Source organism: Tinamus guttatus, unplaced genomic scaffold, assembly GCF_059628265.1.
Source record: "Tinamus guttatus ecotype Peru unplaced genomic scaffold, ASM5962826v1 Tinamus_guttatus_pri_ptg000115l, whole genome shotgun sequence".
NCBI classification, from domain to species: domain Eukaryota; kingdom Metazoa; phylum Chordata; class Aves; order Tinamiformes; family Tinamidae; genus Tinamus; species Tinamus guttatus.
The window spans coordinates 3,791,865-3,819,847 of record NW_028288649.1 but is presented as its reverse complement, the minus strand read 5'-3'; the positions used below and the strand labels follow the sequence as shown (position 1 = coordinate 3,819,847).

Genomic DNA, 27,983 nt, shown 5'->3' with positions numbered 1-27,983 from the left:
ACAAACAGCCCCATCATTTTTTTCAGGTTACTGAACCCACTTCTGTGCATCACTTTACCACTTTATTTGTGGTAATCATAAAATTGCTGTATGATCATCATTTCTGCCAAAGACAGCAGTGCAGAGTAGCAAACTTTAATCAAATATAGAAGTGAAGTCTTGTTTACTACAAGTAAAACTAATTGAACTGTAGGAACACCTTCTGACCTTCAGTCTGCGGTCCTGGTCTCCACTGCACAGAGAATTTACAGACACTTTAAAGGTCTTCCATGCTGGATTTAAGTTATTCATCACAACCTAGAAATGAAAAAAATAAAAAATAGAAAGAAGGAAAGCCTTTAACATTTGCAAATTTCTAAATAGTATTTATCAAAAGCCATAGTTTTCAATACATTCCTATGAAAGAGAAAAAGGAAAAAGGTAGAGCTCAGCTGGAGGTTTGCAGAATGACATGCATGGGCTATGTGCCCTGCAGCGGCCTGCAGTTTTCAACACATCTGCTTCAGAAAGCCTCAGAAAGAAGCACTTGTAGGGGAATGGATCTGTGCACAGATCTGTCGCACCGCGGTGACTGTCCCAGCACTGCCACAACTCAGTGTGGGACTAACTCATGAAGAGAAGGCAGTTGGATACTTCTCTGAACTGGAAAATATGGAAAGAGTGCAGATGGATTAGGTAATAGGGATGTGCATCAGTTTAGGGATGGGGTCTTACTTGGCTGGAAGAATTCAAAGGATCTATATCAGACAGAAGCATATCCTAGTATACCTGCTGCAGTTCCACGCCATAGTCCTAAATGCTGCTCTTTTTAGATAGTGGCGGTCATTGACATGGAAGCAGTAATGAAATTATGACATGGGAAAGAAATAAAAAGCACCCATATTACAAGCCTTTTGATCATCACCTGGGAGGAGGCAGTGCTGACAATACAGCATTAATGGGAAAATACGATAACATTTGGTCTAAATATAATATATAAATATAATATATAAATATATATATAAATATATATATAAATATAATATATAAAAATACTCTCCTTCAAACTGGAGAATTTTCTTCCAGTTTAATTAAAGTTGGGCTTCAATATCACGCTCCCTCTATCTTGCGTCAGTCAAGACCTGCTGCCCATTAGTCAATAATTACCCAAGACACAAAAGCGGGTACGTGCAATGCCTGTTGTGACACAGAAAGCAAAACTATTCCTCACTACAGCCCACCAATGTGTCCTTGGAAAGTAAATCCAGGGCAATTCCTCACCTCAGTCCTGTGGACAAGCTGTTGAGTTGCATCATCATTCATGCGAAAAATCTCCAGAAAAGGATCAGATTTGCTGAAAAAATCCTAAAATAAAATATAGAACAAGTTACTCTTAAGACTTCTTTGAACTTTTCAGGTACATGGAATCTGTGCTTTCCTGACTGGTAATGAAAAAGGAAACAGGAGCGTGGTTTCAGAGAGACCTCCTGGTGTTCCTCAGCAATATTTCATCCTTATTCCACAAGGACTTTCACAGTGGTGCTGCTGTTCTCAGCCTGGCTATTCAAACATGGGAGGCAGAACTGATGTTTTCCTTTCTTTCTCTGTCTTATGCCCAAGCTCGGTTCCTGCATTTTAGTCCCTTCATCCACCTAGCTCAGTTCTTTCTGCCCTCCACACCCGTTTGATCTTTTGGCATCAGTTTTATCATACTAGATCCTTTGAAGCATATTCCCTGATGTAACACTATGTAGTATTTACTATATAGTTACTAAATAGTAACACTATGTAAGTGTTACTATAAAATTGATTGTGCTATGAATAGTTCTACCATTTTACCCCACAAAATGCCTAGCATACTCATTCTTGACTATATGGATTGCTTTGGGGATGGGAAAAACTTTGGGTAATCTCTTAGCCAGTGTTTGGGTACATCGGTTTGGTTGAATGTGTCATCAGGGCATTGTCGCTGTTCCACAACTGCAAAAAGCAACCAAAGAGATCAGGGCTTTGAAAAAAGACAGATGAATCTGAATGTCTGGGGAAAGCAGTAAGACTCCAAACCACGAAGCCTTAGGCAAGGCTTGGGCAAGGCAACTTAAGGTCTTCCACGAGTCCTGAGGATGAGGCTTATCAATGTTGCTGTGCTCGTAGAGCGTTGCTTTATAAATGATCCATTTCTTTTTCTGCTACAGAAAACTCAGTGGTATGTTTGTCCATTTGTTCCAACTACAAGGTTATAATGTATTTAACGGAAGAGTGAAGGTTCTGCACAAAACCCAACAAGATGTGTAACTCAGGTGATTGCCCTTAGGCAGATTTAGCACCTAGACTCCACACAGCTCCTCAAACTGACAGTATGTAGGGGGCTTCGGTTACCAATTCTGCCAGACTCCCATATAGCAGACTGGCCAGGCAGAGAGTGGGGGATCTAATTCCACTAATGATACCAAAACCTGGAGTGCACAGTGTTAGAAAAGATTGAGCTGCCTCTTCAAACTCAGAAATTCATTGTTTAAAGCTTAGTGTTAAGAGATTCTTTAGCAAACTCGATTTTGATTCAGAAAACTATCCAAAAGAAAACACCCCAGAAGGATACATCCAAAGAATTTCCTCTGCAGGGCTCAAAATTCAGAAAGGAAACCAACATTTTGTGCAAGAAAACTCAAAGTAAACTATAGTGGTTTGCACTCTCTTATAGTCTCAATCCCAGCTGAGTATCATGAAAACAGGAACAACAAGCATCAGCACAAGTGAAGCAATTTTTAATATGGGGGTTTAATAACCAAGGCAATATCAACTAAAGGGAAAGGTTTTAACTCTGGATATTCACTCACAGCATCCCCTCCAACGTAAAATAACCTCTACTTTTCAGACAGACAAACCAAAATCCTTCAACATTAAAGATGCTTCATAACAACTCTGAATTGATATGCTGAAGTAACAGTGTATTTCATAGTTGTTAATATTTTCAAGGCTTTTCTTTTTCAGTCATTATTCTGAAACCAGCTTTGTTTTATTTCATAAGAACATCTTCTGAAAGAATAGCAGCAATAAACTTTTAATGTTTTGATATTTTAATAACATTTAAATGATTAATGTAATGCATTTACGAGTCGTGTAATGAACATTGTTTTTTTCAGTTTGTGCAGCAGTTGCACAGTATTATCTTAAGTAAACAACTAAAATTAAAAAAACTAAACATCTCGATTTCTGACCACTCAGCTACACATCTCTTTTACTGCCTGCATTTTCAGAGCAAAACACTTCTTAAAAATCAGTTTGGGGGTCAAATCAAAGGTCTCTAATAAAGGGGCTGAAGCAGCCAAAAACACTAATCAATTTTAAGTCTTTTCAAGTAGCAAAATGCAATGTTCAAGGATTTTTTTTTAGTACTTTGGTATAAGGAAAATACAAAATGAAGTGGTAACAGCTTGTATTTTGTAGACATCTGCTGGAGAATCTTTTTCAATTTGTGATAAGAATCTTTCTCGGAACAAGAGGAACCATTTCCCTGCCTCAGCGCTCAAAATTTATTACAGCTATGATAAAAATGTAGCTGCTTCTTATGGTAATTATGACACAGCTATTAATGAGATACAACCTTTCCAAAAGTTATTGTTCCATTATGAAGTGTTCTCAGTGGATCTCTTGAAACAAAGGTTTGCCCTCTGAGCTTCTAGGCTTCAATAAAATATGAAAATGTGGTTGCACCCTCCAGCCAAGCACCACAATAAAAATACAACCTTTACGCCTGTGAAGTTAGTTAAGCAAAAGAAACTTGCATACCTGTGACTTTCCTGTAATTTTCAGCCATATCTTACAGTAAAAAATCTAGAAGAATTTGCTTGTTTTATGGCTTCTCTACATCTACTGTATTTTTATAGGATATAATAAAGAAGCAAACAAACCTGCCCTGCCTATTAAATTACAGTAACACATTTTCTTGAACCTGCCAAAAATGTGTTGCTTACATTTTTTCATCACTGGGGGTATTTATTTTAATACAGAGTATCTGAAAAATAGTATTTTTAAGGGAATGACCTAGTTAGAGCCACTACATTACTGAGGGACAGCTCTGTTTCATGGCACCTTCTCTCCGTTCTCCAAAGCTACCTGCACACGGCGTGGGGAACACCCACGTCCTCCGGCTCGGGAGGCCAGCGAGCGCACCCTGGGCTGCAGGGATGATCCCGCACCATTTCCTGAACGACTGCTCCCACAGGCTTCCTCCCTCCTGCAGGAGACCCCCAGGGCAGCCACAGGCCTCACTCTGCTTCGCTGATGTGACCTTCTCTCTACTCAGCCCTTTGCCACTCTGAGTAGGAAAAGACCTGCAAAGCCGGGCCTCGGATTTCAGCAGACTGGCTCTTCTTAGTTCTCTGATGGTTTTTTTGGACCTTTGTGAAACATGAATCACTCATCCTTTTATTTATTTATTTACTTATTTTACCAAAGGTTGAACTATGCAATTCAAGTATTTTCAAGCCTTAACAACAATAATTACTAATAGTCCCTGGAGACCACTGATGTCAAAGTTCATTATCAATCCTTAAAAAAAAAAAAAGCCTCTTCTTATATTGGCAGACTTCTTTCAAATCTAAGAGACTTTCAGTGATTTTTGTCAACTGAGGATAGGATGTTTGACTCAGATAACACATGGTGAGTCACTGCCTGGGTTGCACATAGCCCTGTCCAGGAAATGTTTATTAAATGAGGCCCACCTAGACTAAACATGTTAAAATGGCAAGAGTCACAATGTGCTTGTCATGTTTCATAATCATAGTCCCTAGTTTATCTCCAAAAATAAAAGTGTTTCAACCCCCTAAAGAAATGTGTTGCAACACCTCTCTACATCTCTAGCCCGGACAGCCGCGTCTTAGTGCAGATGCATATTCTGGAAGTATCCTTTTACTTAATATCAACAAGAGCTATAAGCAAGCAATGGTATTTACACCAGACTGCATTTATATCTGTGGCAAAGAAAGGCCTCAGTGACATCTTATGTTGCACATTTCCTTTCCTTTTTCTAGATGTTGCAACATGTGGATTGGGAAAGCACTCATATGCAGCTTGAGAAATCCAAGTCTAAAAATGGTTGTCCATGGAGAACTTGCTAAACCTACTTTTTAACATCTGAAAAAATTCTGTGATTGGAATCACTAAGAATCCAGCATCTCTGAATGAAGGGGTACTTCATCTTTCAGATAAAAAAACAAATCGAGTCCCTGATCATTTATGGTCATTAGTGATGCTGAACATAGTAGTGCTGTTTACCTGTAGGTTCAAAATACATTCCAGCACTAGTCATCGCTTTCTGCTTCCCTGAGTATTCCTGGGAGTTTCAACTGAAAATGCTATTCATCAGTTATGGCCTGATTTTGAAAACCTGATGAATGTTTCCAGAAGTACTCTGAAGGACTTGATTACGCTATCACCTGGTAGCACAAGCTTAGAGCATCAGAATGTTCTTGCCACAAACTTTTGCCATTACCATCTCTGTCAAATTATAATCAGCTTCACATACAGGAAGGGACTATATCCTAATGGCAGATACTGTAATTCAGAGCAATTTTAATCATTGGATTTTCAATTACATGTAAAGCCCTGTTATCTGGAAGGTGGTCATGGCCTCATGACTCCAATTAATTACAAAGATATTCCCTAGATTACCTCAAATAATTATGTGCCTTCTATAACACTAAAATAACAGGTGGTGTTCCTTTGACAAGCAAAGTCATCTGGATTTCTTGGGTTGAAAGTTGCTAGAGGTACTTACTATATAAATTTTGCTAAGTAACAATGGATAATATCTTCAGAAAGAAACATTTCTTAAAATGAAAAGTAGTGTTATATAGTGCAGGGATTTTTTATAAATAAGAGAAAAAGTATTAAACAAATATACAGTACTCTTTTTCTCATTTTCAGGCTATATTTTGTTGAATGAAAAACGTGTATTGATTAAGCTGTTAGCAAGTTTTCCAGCTTTGTTCTAAGATGCTTCCTTCAACTATAACATCTCTGACTACTTATAGAAAGCTCACTTAACTAAGCACTTCTCATCTGTGGCATTTTAAATAATTAAATTGTCTTATTTTAATTATACTCCCTTGAGTTTATTTTAATTACTTCACAAGTTGAGGAAAGCCTCATTGTGAACACCGGCCTGAAATCTCTGATGTGCTTAATAATATCGGGCAAAAAAAAAATCCGTGGGGGGAAAATCTCATCAAACTCTATTTGCAAGCATTCTTATATCTTCCACCAAGGTTAATATCAAGCAGCTTACCTTATCATCCAATTTCCGTGCACTGAAAGAAAGTTCAACGTAGTCATCATTGCCAGATAATTCCTCAGCAATCACCTAAATGGAAATCTCCATTGAATTTTGCATGGTATATAGCAAAGAGGGAAAAAGATGGCATTTCACATTGGGAAGACTGGAGACGCCATTAGGAAACTGCAGTGTGATACGAGACAAGGTAAGAGGCCTCTCCTTGCAATCACGAAGGACTAAGTGTCCAGTTACTCCACTGCTCACTTGATGGGTAGCAACTTGTTAAGGCTCCAAATCTGAAACACATCTCATCACAAAATTATACCCTGGCAATCAGTTTTTTCATGGACTGACATCAATGTCTACCATTGAGCCCTTCCTCCTGACAACGAACTCTTCCTCAGGTAGGACACCAGAGAATTTGACATAGTCTAACTACATCTAAAGGAATAAAAAAGCTATACAGGAGTGGTATTATTTGGGCCTGAAGCTTAGGCTACTCTTACACCATTTCAGTGTAATTCAGCATGCTAAATAAAAATAGAAGTGAAGCCACCTGTAATTAGTTGCTACAATACCTAGATCTACAGTAGGAGGGTTCTCCTGGTACTGTTTGACTGCAATACAGTGGCAAAACCCTCACTGTACATTCACTTGCAAGAGTGATGCTGAAATAATTTAGTGTAGTTCCTTCGGTTGTCTTGAGCTATGCTGATAATTATGTCAGTCACTGTGCTCTGTGATTTTGATTAAAGCCAAACCAAGCCACAAACAAAACAGCAAAATACCCTCCTTGCTGGCCACTGAAACACATCAGCGGAGAGGAGGTATTAACCAAAGCTGGGCTATTTGGCTTTAAAATGTTCTTTGAAACAAACCACATCTTATCCTATTTGGCAGTTATAAAACCATTTCTTATTGCAAGTATCCTCCCCACAGATTAAATCACCCCAAAGAACACAGCTGTATCATGCCCACAACCACTTTCTGCAATAACATCAATTCCCCAGACAGGATCAAACTGTCTCCCTTGTACAGACTTCTGGTCTGCAGGGAGTCACTGGGAAATCCCAGTGTATTCTCTAAATCAGCTCAAGGCTGCTCTGGTTAGCGCCGCAATCCCTAACTGCAGTGTAATACCCTCACTGCCCAAGTACACAGCTCCCAGGAATTACCCAGGCTGTCTACAGCTTCACTAAACAGCATCTTTGGGGATTTTTAAGGCCCTTTTTTCTTTTCAATTTTAAGAGAAACTAGCTTAGGCTCACAGCAATAAACTGGTATTCCCCCATGCCAAAAGCTCGCATGCAGCCATGTACATGCACAAATGCCTCACTGGGCATTACAGCCCAGTCACACTATGCACCAGTATGTACCTGCGCTTTACAAGCTCCAGGCAAGCGTGAGCTTGCTGAAAACACAGCCCACAGAGCCTGACAAAACGTTTCCATGCTGTCTGACAGCTTAAAGGATCACATGCTGTGTATCCTGGCCAGTGTGCTGAGATTTGCACACCCAGTTTCACAAACACGTTCAACGGAAAATAATGAGCCCTCTCTTGTAATGGTTGACAGACTTCTATCTGGAGAGGGATTTTTTTTTTAAATCTCATCACCACATAATAAATATGTATTGATGAGACATTCCACGGCCAAAACCACAATAAAACTAAGAAAACCACTCTGAGGTAGGAACTTTCAAAATCCTGGGCAAAATTCATAATTCAGGAAGTTAAGCAAGTTAGGAAACTGATATTTGTAAATTCAACATTTGACAGGCACCTATGAGCCCTGGGACCAGAAATAATGAAAAATGATCCTTTTTGATTCACTCTGTTGAGAGAGTAAGCTTTTCACAGAGTCATTTTTGCTTGAGTTCATTTTTCTCTTGTTTGTATAAAGTCTGCCTGCTTTGTAGTACCACTGTCTAGAAGCCAAAACAGGTAACTGTGGTCTTTGTTTCATGGTTATCACCCAGTGTTAGGCCAGCAGGGATGATTTCTCTCATGTCCTGTATATCGCAGATCATTATTTTTTTTTCCACAACAATCTGCTAGGAAGTCCAATCATTTCAGTTGAACTAAACCATTCATGCTTTCACAAGACTGAGCTGCTTAGTGTCCCTGGCAGAAGAAGAGGGGTGTCCAGAATGGGACTGGAGAATTGAAATATGCCCTTATAATCCCTGCAGGCAAAATGCATCACTTATTTAGTGAGCGAAACTCTTTCATGGTTCTGCTCAGTCTGAACAAGGGGGAATTCCTTTCTAAAGCCAAACCAAGAATGGGTTTCACCTTGCACATTGAGCAAATCGCTTCTCAGCCAGGCATCAAGGAAGACAGCTAGGAAACAAAATGCCCTGGGCTCCCTAAAGGATTGTTTCTTAGAGCTGCTGTGTCTTCCGGGGCTATGTCCAATCTCTAATGCTTCAGAAGGCAGGAAAAAAAAACCCAACCTATCAACCAACCAACCAACCAACAACAACAACAAAAAAAAACCCAGTCAAACAAAGAGAAACCCATTTGGCTAATTGCATAGCAAAGGGAAAAAAATCTTTTTTAACCCCATCAGGCAAACTCAGCACAGAGTGCTGCAGTAAAGTATTTTATTATAGCCACTGTCTTAATGAAGAGCTAGAATATCACAACCAAGCTAGATTCAGTGCAGAAAAGCATGATCTCCCAATAATCCAGGAAAGAGATGTTTTAATTATCAGATTTTAGGATGCATCCAATCCAAAACTGTATGAAAACCTAAAAATGAAAATACCTAATCCCATTGAAATTCTGCATTTTTTTTTTGTTATTTTGGGGCAGGATGGCTTCTGACGTTTTTTAAGGAAGTAGAAAAAGTCCGAAGGCCTCGAAACACAAGATGCCTTCACCATTCTAACAGTGACCATATAAGATTTGCATTTAATTTCATGAAGAACAAGGTAAGTTGAACCATTCACATGCAACACCTTAAATGCAGACAGAGGCATGTCAAAATGGATCAAAATGAACACTAGAGTTTCAAATAAAATTAAGGAGGACAACATTCATGCTGTCAGCAAAGTGCCTTAATATTAGGAAATATTATATGGTTTCTGTAAAAAGACGTGCATTATTTGTTACCATTTTTTTACCATAAATATTTGTCAGAAACAGTAAAGGAATCTTTTAAATAAACAACTTAAATGCATTTCTCAATTAAGGATTGTGCTGGTAACTTAGGAGGATGCTTTCATGCAGACTTAGCCACACTAGATGTTTTCAAGTAAAAGGAAAAAAAACAGTGTATTTAGGATTGACTTACTGTTATGGATGATTTCCCTGCTGTGTTCCCATGTTTGAGTAAGGACTTGGAGAGTTTCCTCTGAGAAACAATCTGCACAAAAATCAAAACAATTGGGAAAAATTAGAAACTGTAATAAATACATGACTTATTATGATTTCAATGTTATGTTGTCTTTTCCTTTTTCTTTTTTTTTTTTTTTTTTTTTTTGTATCAAGGTAGAGCCTTGATCCAAGGAAATCAAAGTCTGAATTGAACAGAAAGCATTTATTTTACTATAAAAACACAACAACTCTGAAATCAGAACAAACACAAGCAATCTGTCCCTTACTTTTAGTTCTAAATTAGTCCCCTTTCTTACCACCTCACCTGGAACACAATGCTGCAAATAAACTTGCCCATTAACATTTACAAATGTACCTCAAATAAATGTTATCAGAGCTACAATGACAAAAGAATCTGTTTCCTGCCACAGTGATGATTACATTTCCATAACAATTTTGAAACCTTTAAAACCAGACTTGCAAAAATACCAGAAAAATACAGTGCAGGAAAAAAAAATCAATATTTCATAATCAGCAAGCTACAGTTGATGTCCCAGTATTTCAGATCCCTCATGTTGGTAAAGTTTATGACATATTAAAATGTTATTTATTGGAAAACTCCAAAGTGCCAACAGATGTAGAGGTACCTCCAAACACAGCTTACATTCCCAACTAATATTACTTGCAATGTCACAACTTTGGAGCAGGATCATGGTGGGCCAGGTGCTGTGCAGACACTGAACAGATCGTCTCTGCCCTAGGGAAGAACCCCACACTCTGGCACTTGGCTTTTACACTACGATCAGTCCTTTCCTTCACCTAACATTACCAGGATAGCTTCACTCAGATGGCTAATGGGTAACACCTCACAAAAAAATGGTCCACAAACAGATACAAAACTATGTCTTTGGCAAAATACACAGAAATATTCATTGCAAAGAGAGGCAATCATCAAGGCTAAAGAATAGCTCCAAACACTTTATTGGACTCCTGGGCATCACGTGTATTTTAATGATAAGCCCAGTCAGTAGGTAACAGCCAAAATCAGAGCAATGCAAAATCATGGCCAGCCACAACAAGCCACTATGAGACAGGAGGGAAAACACAGCCCTGACATAAACTCTAGCTTTGCACCATCTCACAGAAGGAATTTGACACCATAAACTGCAATGGCAAAAGTCCAAAGGTGATCCTGTTTTGCATCATCTGAGCAAGGAGGCTACAGTGGTTCACTTCAATACAGCAGGTGACAAGCAAGGTCTTTAAAGAGGTTATCGTCTTCCCAACCCCTCCATGCAGAATCAACATATTTCTGTCCGATTTAACAGGTATTTTATAACCTATCCATGAGTGAAGCACAACAGGCTGTGCACACTGCCAGACTCAGATCCCTGCAGACAGAGTTCCCTTCACACCTGCAAAGACCTGAGGCATGTCTTCAGCTTCCACTGAACATTAGGGAAACTTCAACAGCTCATGCAGATTTCATTCTTTTCATAGTGCTTTTGAGTAAGGCTCCTTGTCATTCCTCCCCTTGTCCACCTTTCATAGACCACAGGATTTGATGGAAAATCCTCTTGTCCAGCTCCCTAGGCCTAAAGCACGGTCATTCCTGACAGACATGTCTCCAATCAGGTCTAAAGCTCTCTGAAGGCACAGAGAAACCACCTCCTCTGGCAAATTATTATGTTATTTGATATCTTTACTGTAGGTATATTTTCCTAACAGCTAACCTGACTCTCTGCAATTTAAGCCCATTGTTTCTGTCTAATCCACCATAAATAAGACAGATAATGTTCTTGCTTTCATCTTTTAGGCTCATTTATCTCAAGACCAATACCATCTTTCCACAGTTCTCTTTAGACTACACGACCCAACTTTGTTGTCTCTTTCCTTTTTGACCAAATTTTCCAGACCTCAAACTGCTTTCCCCAGTTCTCTTCCTTTCACTTTCCTTTGCAGAGCAGCCGGTCCTCATTGCTCCCTGACAGATGCCATTGCTAGATCACATAAATAAAACTAGTCCCCTAAGCCATCAGCATCACTGTGATGCAGTGAGCACTCTCCATGTATAAACATGTGTTTGTGGACAAAGGCCTAATGCTTGTTAATTAAGTGGCCAGTAAAATGAATCTTCCATCTGGCAGCAATGTGCCAACATCACTGCTTCAAAGGGCAAATAGTAATTTAGGATCAGCAGACCATCATTGTGATAACTGACAAGGAATTATTTTTTTTCCAGCAGTACATTGCCCATTTTGCTTGTGCCTTGTACAAAAAGCAGCTCTCGGTGGCTATAGCAGCCACATTTTCAGAAACTGCTATCAGTTACATATCATATTGATGGTGTATCTGAGTATCACTGTAAAATGCATTTGAGTCCTGGCTGCCAACAACCGAGTCCTAAACAGGGACCGTTCGTCAGTCTGGGAAACATCTGCCATCATCAAGGCAGACAGCAGAACTCAGCATCGGGCCTCCTGCTCAGGGTGACACCTTGCAAAAGCTACACCACCAGAAGCTGTCAAATCAAACACGACCTCTCAGTACGATATATGAGCAGGAGGCCCCATGCCATATTTTGTCTAGATTCAGGAAAAATTCACGTTTATTTCTTTGCTTGAATTAGACATATGTAATACCTAGTTGTACATGGACACAACATCAGCATATTGTTTTGCTAAAGGCTTTTGAACGTGTTCCTGCCATCACTGTATGTCTTAGAAATTTTTGCTCCATTTTAAATCATAAGTTACAGCTAAAAGATGATTTCTGTGCCGCCAGGGTCATTTCCCAGGGCCTTTTAGCAATGACAATTAAGGATCTATGATTCATTTCAGCTAAAACAGACCTCTCATAAATAACGACCAAAACCTTCATGGATTACGGCCACAGCTCTTTCTCGATTTATGCACTGTGACACCTGCCTTTAGGGACGTATGAACACGGGTCTCTGATTTTGACTGCAGCAAAGACTGGGCAAACAGTCTCAGTGGCATGTAAAGGTGTATGCAACTTAGCTTCCTGCTTACTGCGTAAATGTTACAGATTAGGATCATTTTTAGTTCATGGTACCCTGCTGTGCTCAGCATTGCTCAAATCAAATTGAGACAAGTCCTAGTCCAGACTGTTCAGCACTGTACAGCAACCTGCCTTTATAAAACATCAGGTGATTTGATTTTTCCTTTCAGCTCTCCAGTGTTTTCCACAAAAGGTGCAAAAACACACAGTTGGCTTAACCTAAAGCATCTTTTATCTTAGCTCTGCTCTTTTCTTGACAAGTATTGCTGAATTTACACCATATTTATGTAGGCAGAATGGTACAACCAAAGTGGGTAGGCAAATGTTTAGAGCTTAACATTTGAGAAACACAAACCTTAAAGCTTGTCAATTAGAATATTAGTGTAGCCCAACTCATTTAAGTCAACTGTAAACTTCTAAATACCCACAAATAAATGGATGGACTTGAATCATGTTTCACTTGTGCAAGTAAATAATCAATTTAAGCGGGGTAGAAGAAGAAGGTTTGCTCTGTCTCACAATCTAAAGACTGGCCCTTCTTATTCATACATTTATCTTTAGTTTGCCCTATAATGAAGCAAGATTTACAGGACTGTGATGCCCATGTGTCTCTCCTGTTGTCTATCCCCTAGCTTCTTTCGAACCCACCAAATTATTTCCAGAAATGGTAACACAGGTTCAGAGATGCCCCATGCTCCATTTCGACACAAAGAGAGACCAGGCAGTAGGTGGCTATCAGGGTCCTTACTCATGAAGGTTTGGGGACAAGTCCAGTCCTTCACAGATACCAAATATATGTCCTTAATAAAGGAAGCTTCCTTCCTGATCACAGGATTTCTTGTTTCCTCTTGGTAGTACCAGTTTGACTACTCTAATCATCATTCCTTTATACATGATACTTTCTGTAACATACTCACCACTCTTCAGGATTTCTTTTGATCCCTATAGTATTGATCAGTTCACTGCCTATTTACAGCTGAACTACAGCTCTCCCTGTCTTTGTTAAAGAACTGTGGCTGAAAACAGTCAAATCAAAATAGAACACTGTGAAAAAAGACAGCTATATCACAAGAGCAAATAATAATATTATAGGAAATAGCTTATTGATAGCATAAAACATCTTTGGATTTCATTAGTATGTAGTGTGTGTAGCCCTTTTACAATTAGTTATTATTATAACTCTCTGGAACAGAACAGAAACAGTTCTCTACAACAGAAAACTAAATTTTAAATTACTTGTCTAGATTGCCACAGTAATTGAAATAGAGGATTACATATGTAAAACAAAGCAGTGCAAACTGTGCAAGTAATTCCATTAACTGTGGTTGGCAAGATTCATCTATAACTGAAAATCTCACAGCTTTTGTGTTCCTGCTGCAATGTGAAGAGGCAGCCGAGGGCTCTCTGCGAACTGAGGTGTTGAAGTGCGGAGGGAAAGGGAAAGAGCTGCACGGACGGCACACTTGTGCTCTGAGTCATCCCCCATAGAAAATGATATCCTTATCTAATCAAGCGCATCATTTATCCCACTAATGAATAGAGGAACATCATCGGTAGGAGATCAAAGGCCAAGTAAGGTATTTAGATATTAAGGAGCACAGAGACATCTAAGGAGATGCAGGTATCCAGAAACCTTGAAAATTCCGACCTTACAACTTTTGCCCCACAGAAACAGTCTATTAAAGAGCTATTCTCATACAGACTATCTCAGTTAAAATAATTTGAGTGCAATCATGGCTCTTCTAACATTTATCCAATACAAAAGCAATGGGATTTGCAATGGCTGAAATTTCATTAACGAACAATCAGAATTTTCAAGTCTATAACCCGCTAATGATACCATTAAAAGTATTAATGGAGACAATAATATTTCTTATTGAGAAGAAATCTTTGCAATATGACTTTTATACATGTGCATTTATGGGAGATGTTAATCCTTTAAATAATACTGCAACAGGTTCTTGACAGGAAAAGACATTTCTCTGCAGAGTTTTCGCTACAGGTTCCATACTTGTTGAGCAAGTAAAGGAGCCGTGAATTGTAACAATATTTAACATTTCTCTGAATTAAAAGAAAGCAAACAAGGCATGGAAGCACGGATTTGGTAGAAACCAATTGTGTCAAGTAATGTAAGAAAAACTACTCCCTTCCCTGCAGAGCTGTGATGTTAGCATTTAGGAAATAACAATTTTACTGGTTCTTAAACAGGAATCTTGACTGTCTTGACAGCATAATTTTGTTCAGTAAAACAAACTTGTCAGAAAATGATTATTTACTGAAATCATTTTTAAGAGTTCTTAGGTATTAGCCTGAGACGTCTGGGTAAAACTTCAGAGAAAAAAAAAATTATGAGAACCTCCTAACACTTAATTCTTGTGTTGTTGAGAAGTGGATTTGGAATATTAGAAAGTTTAAGCCTCTACTGTACTAAATAATGTATTTTGAATGCATTATAAATTTAATGCGATATAAAATTGAACAATTCTTTAAAAAAGAGCTATAAAGAGGCTCAGAAAACACACAGGCAGTAATACAAAGGCAGAAAAGGGCTTGAATTTGCAATTATCCCCTTCTAGCTGAATATCCAGGCAATTAGACTATTCCTGTTTTGACAGCGTTTGTCCAAGATGTTTGGTTTTTGTTAGGTTTTGATGGACAGCAAAAAAAAAAAATCACTCTCTTGCCCCTTGGTTAAAATGATCACACTCTGTGCACTCGAGTCTATGGAATGATTCCAGAAGCACAAACGAAGGAAAAGACTCTCTAAGTGCTTAAAAGCAAACCAATCAGCCAGCCAACTTCTCCCAACCCCTTAGAGAGTCATCTGCTATTATTTTATATGAAGAGCAACTCTTAAGCCTAACTGCTTTAAGGAAATGTCTCTATTTAGTGCCTTGACTTTTTCCCAATTACGCACAGCAGGTATACGTCCATGACCATCCATTCTACTTGTGTATAGGTGGGCAGCATATGAAACGCCGGCCGCTGGAGCTACTGTTTGCATCCAGCTGTAACGGGTGATTGCATGCCAGAATGGTGCTAACTGCAGCACTTACTAGTAAAGAAGGATACAGAGTTGGCTCAACTCTGCAAGAGCTAAGAGTAGTATGTCCCTAGACAGTGGATGTTCAAGACCTAACCAGTCACTGCCCTTCTCACTCTTTCGGGACACATTTATTTCAGCATTTGGGAGAAGACTGTTTTATTCAGTCATGAAGTTGATGTAGAGCAACAAACTCATGTCAAAATTAGCTCAGGAAAAGCCATGGTTCTGTTACCATCATAAAAAATGCAGTAATTACATAGAGCTTACAAGTATGGCTGCAAGCTCTGTATCTACTAGCCTGTGTTGCAAGATGTTGAGTCCTGGAGTTGAGGAATATTTCTGGTTAAAAAACTAGAAAACTGAGAGAAAAAGCACCACCACCAAAAAATGCGGTAATGTTATCAGAGACTGCAAGGCTACAGTTGTACTTTCAGGTTTCACACACTTATTTTTTCTTAGTTACCATTAAAATTACACTGCAACCAACCCAACTGTGTACTATTTATAGAGATCAAATCATTATAAAGACATGCTTTTGCTACAGGCAGCAGCAATGACATGTTTTCTATTATTTTTAAGCCAATTATGGGAGAGAAGAATTTCTTTTCTATGTTTCTTGCTCTTCTGGGTGTTACAGGAGTAGCTTAATTTCACTGATTGCAGCTCCAAAACATCCACAAGAAATCTGTCAGAAAGGACAACCTTCACTACGCATTCAAAGGATCCTAAATACCAATACCTTCACGTTGAGCTTTCAAGTCAGGAAATACATGTATTTCTTGTTACTTCTTTGAGTGAGAATTTTCCCCTTTCAGCATGTTTGGCCCTAGGACTTTGACTTTTCTTGAAAAACAGAAAGGAGAGGGGGAAAAAAAGGTTGTGTGGGGTTTGGAAGGAACAGCAAGAAGGTGATAAATGGAAAGTGAAAGCTTTGCAGCATCTTCTATGCCAAGCAATCACATTCAGCTTACAAGCTTATGTAGAAGGACCCCAAAAGATAGTCTAAATGAGAGCACTGCCTCCTCTCATTGATACGCAAGCTACCCCAGACCACAGAGCGCATTGCCAATTGAAACTCAGCTCCGTGAAAGCGAGACCAACTTCAGTATTGCTACTATGGCCAGATCTGTGTTATGAGATGCTGCAAAACACAAAAGCTGCCAGTTAAAACCAAACTCCGCGATGCCTGGGACACTGTAGCGCACTGCCAGTCAGCAATATAGGATTTTGCTGCAGCCCTGGTTCTGCCAACTGCTAGATATTGATCCTTTCGGTAGGAGTGATCACCCTTAAATTTAGTCATCTAAAAAGTTCAGTATCTACTCTAAGCCAGCTGTCTAGGCTCTCTTGATAACTGATGGGGAGAGACGGGTATCTCCTGAAGGCAATTTATCCTAATCTATGATGGGTGTCTCAGGCGGAATGAATCACCTACTGGAACTGTCTGTTTCTCTCTACTGACTAAAGATGGAAATTATAAGACTGAGAATTAGATCTAGACACCTAACTTTTAGAATGACAGAGAGCCACAGAAACGAATCCAACCCTCTCTCTCTATTTGCCAAATCACTAGGCACTAGCCTATGGGAATAAAATATATTTGTAAGAATTCCTTGGATTGGGAACTTGCTTTAAATCCCATATAATGTTAGGCACAATAACTTTCTCCTCAGCAGTCTCTCTGTCTCTCAACACTGCTAAAGGAACCTATGCTCTTACTGTACATGACCAATTGTAGGTGCTCAGCTTCCTAAAGCTCTGGCTGACTTGAAGCTGCACTGCAACAGTAAGTCAAACCAGCAGAACTTCTTAATTATCTAGCTCAAAGCGCTGATTAAGAATTTTGTCATGACTGACAAATTTTATCCATCAGTCTTATAACAAGCAATGTATTTCACATAGGAACAAAAGAACAACAACCAGGGGAAAAATACAGCAAAAAAACCTACTTGTCCAAGAGTGCATTCCATACCACCAAGAAAATCTGCTTCCTTCAGCCCATTGTGATTGCTGCTAATGTCATGGACCTCAAACCGCAGGCGCTGCACCTCTTCGAAGTAGAAGTCCACCGTGAACAGCTTGGAGAAGACAGGATTTATGCAGGTTCGAATCACTTCTGTCCTGTCCACCTGCCAAAAGAGAGATCATATAAGTGGCTTCTTTTTCTGCTAGTGATGGACTACGATGAGTTTCTCAAATACAGGTTGCTTACTTATCGGAAATGATAGGTGTGACTGCGGCCATGGATCATTTCCACGGTGATGACTGAGTGCATTAGGCTGCTGGGTGGCAGAAGCAGGAGCTGCACATAGGCAAAACAACAGTCCTGTGCTGGGGCACAGCTAAGCAATGCTTGAAAGACAATTCTAGAGACCGTGCAACAGCAGGCTGTAGTGGCACAGTGTATGAACGCATACACGAATGCAAGGAAAGCGTGTGATCAACAGAGAAAGGCTGACAGAGATCAAGCCACAACTGTCTCCACTGCAGTGAAGAATTCATTGAAATGCCGGACTTTTCGGAGTTCTGAACACAGTGGCAGTCTGTGAAAGATAAATTTACGTTCAAAAACACCTACAGTGCAATTCAGCTATGACCAGCAGAGCTACATTAAGGATGAATTCGACCAGTAGGAATTTAAAAAGAAATAAATCTTATGTATGCCTCAAGAATCCAAAGAAGTTTTAATTAAATTCCTACAAGACTTCATCAAGCTGGTCTTATTTTAAAATTTAAAATTTAATGAGAAGTCAGTGGGCAAAAAGTCTAGTCTGATCAAGCTATCTTGCCTCAGCAAGGAAACTCCCCTCCGCTGAACCACAGTAACCGAACCAGGACCTGTTTTTACAGCAACTAAGACAACCTTAACTAACGTACCCCAGTTTGGCTTGGGTATGACTTGCCACATACACAATTCATTACTGTGGTGCACCAGCGGGCGAACTTTTCTTCCCTGTGGTAATTTAATTACTTTGGAGCACTTATTCATCTCTTTAGAAGTCATTGATTTCATGTAACAAAGGCAATAGCGACAACCACAAAGACCCTTTCAGTTCTTTCTCTATCACAAGCAATTTTAACTCTTGCACCTAAATACAGGAAGAACTCCCTAACCATAGCAACATTAAACCCCTCTTAAATTTATCAGGGAGGTTATAAAAGACTAGCAAACTCAAAGCAAAAGCAACACCCCCAAGTAATTACTCATTTTGGACAACTCCCATTATTAAGGAGCAGAGAACTAGATCCAAGGCAAACCACATGTTTTAGAAATACATCAATTTTTCACTTCAACAAGTTACATTACAAGAATGTGATGGATTATATGTTGCATATTCCTACCTCTAAGCCTTGTGCTCAGCTTGTTTTTCAGTGTTCTTAAACTATAGAGGCTGGATTTCTTATTTTGGAAATAGGCTTTTGCAACTTTTCAATGTGATGTGATGCATTATTGGTGACACTATAAGCAATGTACTTTATTTCCTTTTTTCCCACTACCTTGCCTTCATGTAGAAATAAAGCTAGTAATTCTGCACAATTCCAGGAGCTGATCCTAAAATGAAGTAGGACTTGGGCATGTCAGTCACTGAGCAGGAGGTGGTTTTTATACCATGGAGGGGACAAATTAAATTGCTCCAAGGAAGAGCAATGAGAACTGTTTGCCTGATTCCTGATCAGGAGCATCTGTTGTGAGCAAAAAAATGACAGCCACTTGCTCCACATCTCAGAGTTTACAGCTCATCAGCCTCGGTCGTAGTTATTGGCAAGGACACAAAGAATCAAGTAAATCACATGCAGGAAAAAAAAAAGAGAGCAGTTCCCAGTAACACAGATTTACTGTAGTACTCAAGAAAGGTGTCAGATTGACAGCTTGAACAGCTGAAATCCTTCAATTAACCATCAAGCAGATGCTACTAGTCATCGAACAGATGCAAACCAGCGCTACCATTGCCGTCTCCTCGCTCAGCTTTGTCAATGCGCTGACTACACCAAGACAAGAACATCACAAAAAGGAAAGAAGCCTTATTTATTTACTTCAGCTCTTAATCTCGTCGCTTAGACTACCCAAAAATGATGGTGCTGGTAACAGTGAGGCAAAGCGCAATAAGAATAATTCAAGTGAAAAAGGATACCAGCTGCCTTCCTTCAGCTGCCCAGCCTATGTCAGCAAATTTTTGCTGTCTAAGTGGCCTGAATTCACCACTGATACAATATGAAGCATTCCTTTCTTAAGACGACCAGTCAGTTAAATGGCATTTTTATAACTAATGTTCCAAGCAGAGCAATTTGCAGCTGTCACTGACATCTCTCCTGAGCTGAGTGATTCTCCACTTACAGAGGAGCCATCACTTTAGGGAAGAGTTCACCAACAGATTCAATAAGCAAAACATTTAAATGATCTGTTTTAAACTTTACTTTATAGTCGTACCTTAATTTAGTTCAATCTCCTAAACTGATTCCTTATAAGTGTATAATTTAATGGTAATTGAGTGGTTTGAATAGCTTTATTAGTGTGGCAGATCTCCCCAGGCACTAACTAGAGCTTCTCTGTCATGTCTTCTCATCTCCAGTATCCTGCTGCTCCCGTCTTCCAGTGTGAAACGTGGCAAGATTTAGACCTGTATTAAACATGAGTAAAACATATGACTGTTCAAGGGAGTCGAGTGCATGAAAAGGGAGACACAGGTCTGCACATAGTGACATTAAGAATTTCAGTCTCACATAGCAACAGGACACTGCTTTTTCCAGCCTGTGATTGACTGACACCTTTCCCTTGACAGACACTGTACTGGAATAAAGCCATTGTACTGAATTTCCCCAGTCTTCACACATTACTGAGATGATACATCATGCCAGCATGTCAGAATACTGGACTGCATGAGAAAAATCTATATAGAAAGAAACAGTGCCAAAAGCCCCACAAATGGTATAAAATTCTTCATGCAGTCAGCATGTGTCAGCAGTCAGCAGTGTACAATGGCATTAGCCCCATTAGTCCTAACTTGTCTTCAAACTGCTTTGTCAGCATGTTTCACAGTTTGCCTGCCTTTGGCTAGAAGGTCTAGCAGGCTCCTCAGCATGCAAAGCTTGCATTTATTTCCTCCCTTTACTGTATAGCAGGATTGTGCACTGATGAACAGCTTGTGTTTCTCATGTCAGGAAAGTAGTGGTGAACAGACAATTCAATAAATCCACTATCTCTCAGGGAATGATTTGAGAGGAAAGGTGCTATACGAAAATAAGACATAATCTATATCTGAATTTACAACTTATTAGAAGCTGGTCCTTCTTGAGCATTGCTGCCCTAATGTTTAATTTTATAACCTTAAGGTTCCCTAACAAATGCAGGATGAGTGTGAAGCCTCGAGAGAAACTAGTGGGAATACTACTAGATACAGCTTCCGACATCAAAGAGGTCACAGCCTAAAATGCTGCCAACATCAGGAAAAGGCCGACTTGTTTTTGATCCAAACCAGTCATCTCAGTACCTGCCAAACCTGCTGCATTCAAAGTAAAATCTAGTAATATGCTCCATGCTAACACAAAACATGGCCCACATCAGTTTGCAAAGATGTCAGCCTTATATCCTATCACCTTAATTCCACCGGTACTATCACAGGCTTCCACTAACATGGATGATGAAGGCTCAGACACCTAAAGAAAATACACTGTTGCTTTGCAACTAAAAATTCAGAAGGTAAGAACTGAGCTTGAGTGCACTCCCAAACACAATGAAGAACACTAGCGACCTGTTAAATCTCCATTTCTTTTGCTGGGGAGAGCTTTTAAGTCCAACAGCAGCCTGTTATAAACAAGTGACACTTTCACTTCTGGTCTTGTTACAAAAACAACAACTAACAGCTAGTAAGCTTTCACTGACAGAGAAGTAATTCAGCAGTTAAAGTGGAGCAGGAGTTAAAGCAGGAGTTAAAGTGTGGGCTGAGGATCTCCTCTCTGTTCACTACCTTTAGCTTTAAAGTGAAGCACAGGAAAAACAGCCAGCCCAAGGGGAGATTTTTTTTTCTTTTCTTATCAAAATTCTTAGAAGTAGAAGCTATTACATATGCAAGGAATGAACAATGATTATGTAGAAGCTCGTTCTGTTACCTGGTGTCTGCGGCTTTAAAGTGATTATAAAACACTGCTTTCACAGTATGCCCCTGGGAACCAGGGAAACAGAATTATCTCTAGGATCTGAAGCTTCTCACCTCAAGGCAATGCTTTAGCATTTAACACAGATCAGCTCTGTGGAAAGCTCAGTGTCCTAGGTGGATAACTGGTACCTATTTGTTGTTCATCGTAGTTCTGGCAAGCATACAAATAAGTAGCATGAACCACTAAATTTTCAATGTCTGTTACTCAACATCTTGGAGACTAAGAGCAAGGAAGAGGCAGAAGGAGTCAAACAGCAGGGGAGAATTCACTGTCTTTTCATCAATAAAAGATTCCTTCTGGTGATATTTTAATTGCATTCATGAAACAGCATGAGAATGCAATAGTTAATAAGGAGATGCCTCATGAACAAAGAAAAAGCTCTGGACTGCAAAATTGTTGGCTGAGAACCTGCACAGACACTCCATTTCCTTAAGTGATTTTAAAATACCAGTTGAAGAGCCATAAACATGCAAATTCCATTAAAAAGACAGACGATGTAGGCATTCAGCCCAAAGTGTGAACACTCACTGTGACTGCTATGTTTTTAGCAAGCTCTTAGGCCATCAAAAAATCCATGTTCCCTATATATTTTATATACCGGGGGGGGGGAAAAAAAAGGAAGTATTTTCAGGAGAAGCCAACACAAAATGCTGATTAACACTATAAAAAATCACATTTGTCAGCTGAGATGGCAAGATGTACAGAGGTGAAGGGGTAGCATCACTTTTAGGATCTTTACACAAACAGTACCAACCTCTCCTGGGGCAGGCAAAAATTGTTGACATTAATCCAGTAGCTGAATAAGACAGGAGCTTCAGCTAGGATAGGAAAGAGTCACGCTTGGTCCCTCAGTATAAAGAAAGCAGGAGCTAAACTGTTTGGGAGCCCTTGTGCAAAGGGGGCTCCTTGTTTCCTGCACCAGAAGAGATCTCTGGGGAATGGAGAGCACCCACATTCACCTTGGGGAGCATTTGGGGCAGAGCACTGACCCCCTTGTAGACTGCATGAAGACACTGGAGAGCACAAAGGGAAGCCTCCCACTCACCGTCCTGCAGGAAACTCCAGGTTCAGGGATCACCTAGTGCATTAGCAAATACTCACACCTGCCCTGCGTGCACTGCTTACTCTCCCCTGGAAAGGAATGCTTTCATTTTATTCAAATAGTGTCTCGTGTCACACAACCCAAGGGTGTTTTAACTGGAATCATGATTTTTAGTCACTATAGAGGCTGGAATAAGCAAACCAACCAAAATTGTTCCTGTGGAACAATCCCACTGGATCTTTGATGACTTTCTAGATGATACACTGGTGAGACACCGTCTGCTTCACTACTGCTAGAAGAACTATTTTGCCATAATTCTAGAACAGTTTTAGTAGGATTACATTGGTGTAATATGGGTAGAGTCTAATCCACTGTTTTCTACAAAAAATATTTAAAACAAACAGATAAATAACAAATAAATAAATAAAACCCACACATGCAAACCCACAATTGTACAATGAAAGACTTCAAAATTTAATTTGGCCTAGCAATGAAGTGCAAAGCATCTAAAATGTATTCTTAGTTAGAAACTGCACAAGACACATGGTTTAACACAGATGAAGAGTCATACTTCTGGTGCACCAACAAATACAGAAATGGTTAGGATTTTTTCAGCAAAAGTATATTTCATTGGGTCATGAACTTAGGTTAAACAGGAAACAGCCCGTCTGCTAGCCACAGAGTTTTGATAAGACTTCTGCTTGGAAAGGTTTGGAGAAAAACCCCAGCCGTTCACCCAGGACATCAGAGACTCGGCGCAAGGTCTGCTCGATTCAGATCGAGAACTCCAGCTCTGGTCCTGCACATCAAACAGCCACCAGGTTGCTGGCTATTCTGCGTCATTTCTCTCAGTGTTCTGCTTTCTGTAAATTATAAAACAGTCACTGTCCCAGAGAAACATACTGCAACCCAGATGACTTTAACCTTTCCTGAACTGTAAGAAGTGCCTTAAAATGGCTCATTCTGTCTTCGGTTCGCTTAAAACACGATGCAGCACCACAGCTCCAGGCAGTGGGGAACACCAGCTAACAGCAAACACCAGAGCCTGCCCCACCACACAGCACGCAGGGCCAGGACGGGTCACCAGGACTCCCACACAGCAGCGTCTCTGCGTCGCTTTGAGCTCACGTACAAGTGAGCTCCTGCAGCCAAACGTACACAAACCAACCACTTTGCTAACCCTCCACCTGCCACAGCCTCCTCGGGGAGCCCCATGGCTCAGCGCGGCTGCTGCCCTTGCCCCGGCTCCTCCAGTCTGCCGGCTGCTCTCAGGGAGGCCGCACACGCAGCAAGGGCTCGAGCTGCTGCGCTCACACCAGGCTCCCGAGGAGCTCCTCACCCAGCAAAGGAGAAACCCTCCACCGTGGCATCTGCAGATGCTTTCACCCAGCCAGTCCAGCCTGAGGGAGCCATAGTAAGACATGGTTTGCTCTCTTCATCTGCCTGCAGTGAACTAAGATTTGGAATTAAATGGACTAGCACCCCGGCCTGGTTCCTATAACTGAGAACAAACATAAATACTGCTGCTTCTCTGAGCCTAATTGCAGAACTTACGCTTTGTGTAAAAACTCTAAGATATCAAGCTGTTTTCGTCTGACAACCTTGGGTCATAAAGGACTAAATTCCTTGCAGCAGCTCCTGCATTGTGAATATTCCAGCCAATTTGTAAGATGGTTACAGAACACTTCAGTGAACCTGAAAAGCACAGAGTATATAATCAACTCCCTGACCTAAGACCTAAATTAAGGTCTTCCCAATGAATAGCGATTAAGTGGACTGAAGAGTATCCATGAAGGACCATGGTACATTCGTGAGATAGCAAGAACGGCCTCTTCTTAACGATTTTTTTTACCTTTAACACGTGAATACTTGTAATTTGGAATTTTTTTGAGCTGTTAAAGAGATCACAAGGACAAGCCCAAAGAGAGAACGTTGCTTCAGGTAGTCATAAAAGACTTGAGTAACTTCTTCATGATGAAGTGATCTTCCTACAAAATGGCACCGGGATTTTCTCTCTCCTAAGAGCCATGGCAGCCCCTGGCACCTCCAGGCCTAGGCAGGCGGTATGGCCAGTGCTTCATACCCCTCTTATCACTGCCCTGGGGAGGGCTCCCTCCTTGGTGGAGAGGACTGTAAAGGTCCTTTCACCCCTACTGTTGCTTAATCAGTGATGCTGTCCTTGTAATTAGTCATGAACTATCGGTCGTACTTTTGAGTCTCAGGTTCTCAAGCAACTAGCTGCTTTAGAACATTGACTTTTACAGTAGTAAGAATTGTTCAACTTCACGTGAGGTACATGAAGTAATTACACTTGAGCATAGAATCAGTCTGTGAGTTGGAATGGACCCTCCCCAAAAGGAATTGTGACTTAGTGTAAATATTAAGCCAGATCTTTGATGCCCTTTCTTATCTGAGGAGGGCAGATAGCTCCAGCTTCATAACAGGAATCTCTGTGCCGACAACATGCTGCACTTACAGTGTCAGCAGTGACGGGAGACTTTCCACAGGTGCCTGAGGATTCCTTTCCACCTCTGAAATCTGCTTCCTCCTCTTTGATGTAAACTGCCACTGTCCCTTTGGTTTTCCTGGCAGCTACCAGGTTTGGCAATTTACAGCAGTTCAAGGACCAACTTTATGCATTAACACCTGTGTTAAATGGATGAACATGAGTAAAGGATCAGAAAAGGACTGAGCAGCCCCAAGAGCCTTGAGCTAGCCTGCTCAAGCTTTCATCTACAGAAACTGATTCCTTTTGCTCACATTAGTCGTTTTGGGCTTTCCAGCATTTATTTTAAATTTTTTACTTTCAAAAGAAGCTCTAAGTATTCCTTTAACTCACAGTACAATAAATAATCTTGCCTGCATGACAGCAAGAAAAATTCCATAACATGACTGTTATTTGAAATGAGAAGGAAATCTACTTTGCTTCAGTAATTTATTCTTTAATTAACTGACTATAAATAGTGATTTGATAATTTATTTATGCTGATAAAGATCTGCCACAGATACTCAGGTAAGTTAAGCGTAACTAATATGGATTCTCATATAGGCTAATGAATTATGTCAATTGATATAGAGGCCCAGTCAAGTTGTTAGCTGTTAGTTTAAAAATTCATTTGCTAATGAAGTGCTCATAATTGCAGATTTATTAATTTACTGTAATGCTGTAATTCAACTGCTAAATCAATTATAACACTGAAGCATTAAGCAGCAGGAGGGCAATGCGCTATTATGCAAGATACACACTGTTTTACCAGATTTTCCTGAATTCCCATGCCAGAAGAAAGTATTTGTAATGTCCATTAAAACAAGTCCAGTCTTCCCACAGAACTGACATTTTGACCACGTATAGGAAAGCAGCGTATTTCCAGGAACTTTTCTAAAATCCCTGTCCATTCTAAACACCTCTCTCTCTTTTCCTTCACACATAAATCTTATTAAACTTGCCAACAGGGTTACCATTTGCTGAATCCATGCAGGCCCAACAGTTTGCTTCATTTGCCAGCAAAAACAAAGGAAGCCTCTGCATGAACTGCCACCAAACTCAGGATAAGAGTATGGGGCAATATTCATTTTTCAGGCCATTTACACCCACAAGCAAATATTCCTGGCATCAAATGACAGACAACTTATTAAAAATGCAGGACAGCAGGTTCAGCTGAGCTGTATCACAGTTTTGCAGACAGCATGCTATAATGCCTCCAGCCCAGGCACTTAGTTTGGACTAGTCTTGAAGCACCTCAGTGAGTTATGGTTACTATATTTACTTGGGAATGTCTATTCAAAAAACAAAAAGCTGGAAAACAAAAGCTTTGTAGTCAAGCCTAGAGTACCTGCATTAGTGCTCAAGAGTATACAAGCTTAACTTGAGATGACGGCAATTCCTCCTTGCTCCGAGGACGCGCGCAGCGAGGCCTGGTTGGCTGCATGGGGCGGCCATGTTCTGCCGGGCCTGACTTGCTCCCGCAATGACTGTGGGCAGTGACCAACTCCCTGGAACGGCTGCAGGCTCTCCTGGAAAGCCTTGTGCCTTTGCTCTGCTCACAAGCAATCGCTTGCCGGCGTGTCCCAGATACACAGGGTACACGCAGCACACGTACAAGTTCACCTCTTACATTCACAGGGGTGGTTGGTATATACAGAGTTGTGAAGTGGGTTCAAATGTGCATAGCACTTCAAATCCACCCCGTTCACACCTGTCAGCACCAGTAGGGATGCTGAGTGTTTAATTTTTGACTAATGAGTGCACAATTTGATCATAAATGACAAGTGTTACTATTTTAGGTACTTCCTTTAAGTGAAAGCCGCCCTACTACCCACTCCTATCTCATCCCAGCATGTTCTACATGTTGTAAATACTCACCTATTGGATAAGTTATGCACACTGCATAATAACTCAACATTACTCTGCCATTTCTATTACTTTAGGGCTGGGATCTTCAGAGGAGTGCCTGAATCCTATGAGTCCCCTGACAGCTTCAGCTTCTTGCTATTTAAGACCACAAGAAGAGAAAAATTAGTCACTTCCCAAACCTATACGGCAGCTTTGAGCTCCTCATCTGCCACTTTATCTGGAACCGGAACAGATGCAAGATAGTACACAGATTTATATTGTGTGTTAGCAAAACAACTTGTTAATGTCTACAAAAGTTCATTTGCCGTGAAAGAAAAACTGATTTAGCACTTATGTCTGCTTTTGCAAGAGCACCATAATTATATCAATTAATTAAACACATCATTCCATTTCACAGAGGGAGTTTTCATATTTGAGAAGATGCTGACATTATTCAGCAATGTTTTTGCAGTGCTTCTTCATTTTTTTTCCGACCTTCATTTTACTTACATGTAGTTAGAATTAACCAATATCCCATGCCTGTGGGTTCTCTATTTATTTCCCAACTAATCTCATTGCCCTCTGGTCCTGTCAGTCAGAGCTCTTATTACTTCCTGCTTTATGGCACAGGCTTCAGATGTACAATACAGAGGCCATCAGGCAATAGAGCAGCAAAGAGCTAATTAAACCTTTACTTACTAACTCAGCCTGAAAATGTGGTTATAATTCCACGGCCCAAACAAAATTCACTTCAAGCTTTATTTGCTTGTTTAGCCTGTAAACTTTGGGAAACACAAGTATGTAGTAGCA

At 40.2% G+C, this 27,983-nt stretch overlaps 1 protein-coding gene across 2 annotated transcripts in view; it reads right to left on the bottom strand.

Moving 5' to 3' along the window:
- CPNE4 (copine 4) overlaps positions 1-27,983 on the bottom strand; it is a 195,572-nt gene that overhangs the window by 82,017 nt on the left and 85,572 nt on the right. For both annotated transcript variants that reach the window (XM_088521122.1, XM_088521123.1), the window contains exons 3-7: positions 17,592-17,771; positions 9,553-9,624; positions 6,269-6,343; positions 1,261-1,344; positions 208-297 (exon numbers count right to left, since the gene is read on the bottom strand). In XM_088521122.1, coding sequence (XP_088377248.1) covers positions 208-297; positions 1,261-1,344; positions 6,269-6,343; positions 9,553-9,624; positions 17,592-17,771 — 501 coding nt within the window. The remainder of the gene's footprint in view (positions 1-207; positions 298-1,260; positions 1,345-6,268; positions 6,344-9,552; positions 9,625-17,591; positions 17,772-27,983) is intronic.